At 49.4% G+C, this 4,109-nt stretch overlaps 1 protein-coding gene across 1 annotated transcript; it reads left to right on the forward strand.

Annotated features, from left to right (window-relative positions):
- The first annotated feature begins 1,091 nt into the window (after positions 1-1,091).
- Positions 1,092-1,732, forward strand: LOC139660927 (CCAAT/enhancer-binding protein gamma-like). Its single transcript, XM_071539210.1, is given in 4 exon segments — positions 1,092-1,190; positions 1,193-1,295; positions 1,298-1,557; positions 1,559-1,732. Coding segments are annotated over 4 exon segments (636 nt in total).
- The last annotated feature ends 2,377 nt before the right edge of the window (positions 1,733-4,109 follow it).

Consider the following 4,109-nt stretch of genomic DNA (forward strand, 5'->3'; position numbering starts at 1 on the left):
TCAGACAGACAGGATTTAACTCCAACTTTTTACTTTAACTTTTTCTACTTTGACGGACGGCGGATCCTCCTCGCGCTCTGTGAAGGTAAACTGTGGATAATCCGCCTTTTAAAATCGTTCTAGGTCCGAAAAAGAGCGAACAGTTAGCTTGTTAGCACTAGCGGCTAGCTGGCTAACCGCCTGGCTACATGGCAGATAGGACGTGGGCTTGTAAAGAAAAAGGTTAACATGTTGTTTCGGTCATGATAGCAGCTGGATAAATCCTATTCCAGCGTCTGTGTTCAGACTGGGGAGCCGCCGTGACACAAGGCGGCGGATCATCTCCGCTGCTTTTGAGCGAATAAAAAGTTATTATTCGGAATAAAGCGCTCGGAAATACAAAATTCATGGACTTAACGCGAGTCGTATCAACTTGTCGGATGTGTCGGGCTGTTTGTCGTGTTTTGGCAAAGCTTTCCATTCGCCAAAAGTCAGGTTTGCTTAGCCCTGCATGACTACGGAGTTCCCCTCTCCAGCACAAAGAGAGCTGATGATGCAACAGCAGGCAACACCGGAGCTGTTGTTTCACCCGGAGCGCTTTGCCCTGCGCACAGCTGACTGGCTACATAGTAACGCGTGGACCAATCAGAGGAGCGCAGCTAATTGGCAGTACAGAATAATAATCCGTCTAATTATCATGTCAGACGCCCGCTGCTTTCTTGGATAACAGGGCGGGACGTGATGTTATGCAGCAGCGTGACGTCACAGCCCGAGTCCATCCTGCTGCTGTGATTTAATTTGATATTTATTTGAAGCATTACAGTCTACTGCTAATCTCAGCTGTTTCTGAGTGATGGAGCAGATGAATCCACGGCAGTTATGTAAGGATGTGATGTCAGAGAACCTGAAAGTGAAACTAAATCTGTCCCTCCTCCCTCCCTTCCCCCCTCCCCCCCCCTTCTCCTCCAGGCTCCATATTCCCCAGCGGAGCCCCCGTGACGCCGAAGGCTTTCGTTCCTCCTCGTTTCCTCGTATCGCTCGCCCGCCCGCCCCGACGCCCGGTCCTTGCGGCTCGGGTCGGGACAGCAGCACCCCGGAGGCAGCGGATCCAAATGAGCAGGCCGTCGCAGCCGAAGCTAACCGCGGCAGCTAACCTCAACGGCGTGAGCGTCATCCAGAGCCAGGCCCACGCCGGCGGAGCCCCCGCAGCCCCCCACCCACCTCCACCTCCTCCTCCCTGCCGCCGCCCGCCTCGGGTCCGCAACAGGTTCCCCAGCTCGTCCCCGTGAACCCGGCGTCCGGAGGCGGTAAGGCCGTCCGCCCGGCAAGATGAAGAAGCCTCAGGCGGACAAAGACAGCGACGAGTACAGACAGCGGCGCGAACGCAACAACCTGGCGGTGAAGAAGAGCCGCATGCGCAGCAAGCAGAAGGCCCAGGACACGCAGCAACGCGTCAACGAGCTGAAGGAGGAGAACGAGCGGCTGGAGGCCAAGATCAAACTGCTGAGCAAAGAGCTGAGCGTGCTCAAAGACCTGTTCCTGGAACACGCCCACAACCTGGCCGACAACGTCCAGCCGCGGGGGCGCCGAGGGCTCCAGCCCCGCCTCCAACAACAACAACAACAACAACAACAACGCAGCAGCAGTAACGGGCAGTGAAGGGGGCGGAGTCAGAGAGACGTTTGATTGTGTTTGTTGTCGGTTCGATCGGCTCCTGTCACTCCCCCGCCACATCCTCTTCATCGTTGTTTGATTTAGTGCGTTCATATATGGACCCCCCCCCCCACACACACACACCCACACACACACACACACACACACACACACACTCACACACACCCCTCCCTCCACCCCCCTCATCCCCCACTGCAAAAACTTCCAATAATTGACTTTGTTATAACGTGAGATGCCAATACGTTTGAACAGCCACATTGTGTTCCTGGTTCCTGAACCACAGGACTGTTCTGAACTCCTCCCACTTCATCACAATGAATTGGAAAACCGGATCGGACCGGACCGGACCGGATCAGACCGGATCGGACCGGCGACTCGGCCTGCAGCTCGAGTCTGTAGGAATCAGAACACACTTCCTGGTTTTTCCCTCGTTTAAAAAGATGTAAACTTCCCATCAGCCATCTGAGCGTACGTCGATGACATCACAGATGCTTCCTGACTCTGACTGCGCCGACGAAGATGTAAATTCTTAAACTGACTGGTGTTCCCTTTTAAGATGTGTATTTTTTTTGTTTTGTTCTTATTACAAAGAGTTTTTGAAAATGTCTTGACAACACGATTTAAAAAGCAAAAAAAAAAAAAAAAAAAAGTGTCATTTAAGGTTGTGAGTACATTCACTACATGTTGATGCTTAATTAACAAAGTAAGGTGGTTTTCTACAGGCTGGGTGACATGAGGCTGTGATGTGTCTTCATTACATCTGTACACTTTGATGTTTGTGTCTAATTGAGTCAGTTGTGTCATTTGAAGCTCTTCAGATGGAAAGAGAGTAGAGAAAGAGAGAGAGATCTGCTGTAGTTATTTCTCCACCCCCCCCCCCCCCCCCAGCTCCAGACAGATGTTGTGGGATGGGCGGACCCAGACACCCCGGCTTTATCCGGCACTTGACTGGGGATTAGTCTCAGGACTCTCCTGGTGGCGTCACGAGCCGCAGCCTGATCCCAGTTGATCCCAAATCAGTTTTAAACCGGGCCGAAGCCGGAGCCGCTTCGTTAGCCCTCTGCTAATTGGTCCCGGCAGATCGGGACAGGCCCGACCCGGCAGGCAGCGGGACGTCCAGCCAGCCGGGCGGTGCGGTGCGGTGTGTGTCGTGTCTTCAGCAGACTTTGTAATTACTAAAGCTTTACTGGGTGTGGATTGTTTCCATAGGATTGTCTGTAAGAAGCGTCAGTCATCATCATGTAGGAGCGTCTGTGTGTGTGTGTGTGTGTGTGTGTGTGTGTGTGTCGATGTGTGTGTGTAGATGTGTGTTCCTCGGCTGCGAGCCGCACCAAGCACGGCCTTTCCTTCCTTTTCTTACCGAAGGCCCGGCCAAGTCGAGACCTTTGAATCGCATCTTTTCACTAGTTTTTCTATCCTTCATTTTTCTACACTTTTACTCAAACAGCAGCATGTTTAGAGGTATTTGCATGGGGGAGCACTGTTGGAAAATGTAATTGCACTCAGAAAAAGAGAAATGGTAAATCTGGCATATTGAAAGCATTCTGTGCAGCATGTTCTTCAGATCTTTACTGAAAGTACACTAAATTAGAAACAACTCAATCCTGTTCTGATATTTTCTGCAAAATGGCTTTGCAATATTTCCACGGATATTTGACATATTTTGCTTTAGTATGAATGTTGCTGGGCAGCATTTCTCTTAGTCGTGACTTGCTTTTTTTATAAGAGTATCTTGGGGTAACGTGCATTGTAAATTAAAATTGAGTATAAAAGTTCAACCATGTGTTTTGGTTTTTCATTCCAAATGTGTTTTACGTTCCTTTAGAGAAGAGTGGGACAGTATTCAAAGAGTTTTAAAGGGAGTGATCTCAAAGGATCGGTACAACATGAGACTTGAGATGGCTGGAAGATTTATTATTATTGTTCCATAATGTGCCAACAGTCATTTGGACGGTAGGTAGGTAGGTGAGAGGGGGGAAATCTCAGTATCTTAATTAAGATTGAGATGCAGATTAAGCTCAGCCCTGACCCAGTGAGCTGGATCACTGCTCATTTACAGCTTCATCACATTAACCTTTCACTGTCCAGGCAGGAGCACAGTGACGTCTGCAGGTCCTGGAGTCTGGAAAGGTCTTGAATCATCTGAACTCAAGACCTGCAAGAACTTCAGTACAGTTAAATAAAACCTTTGAAGTCTTAACTTCAGTTGTTGAGTTAAAAATGTTTTTCTGGTGCAAAGTCAGCCCAGTTATGCAGAGTATTCTCATCTGTCTACAGTTTTCATTTATTTCGCTTGTGAAATCATTTATCTATTTTACTCTAAACAGAATTAAAAAGTCTTAAACTGAAGTGGACGTCCCATCAGCCCAGCAGCCTCTCCAGCTCAGACCGTCACAGCGTCACTAGGTGAGGCTGAGCCAGATCTATTTTTACATCAGCCTGCTCTCAAGGCTGAG

Source organism: Centroberyx affinis, unplaced genomic scaffold (genome assembly GCF_046629955.1).
Source record: "Centroberyx affinis isolate AG114_WGS23_722 - 3 ecotype Tasmania unplaced genomic scaffold, CSIRO-AGI_Caff_v1 ptg003423l_1, whole genome shotgun sequence".
NCBI lineage: Eukaryota > Metazoa > Chordata > Actinopteri > Beryciformes > Berycidae > Centroberyx > Centroberyx affinis.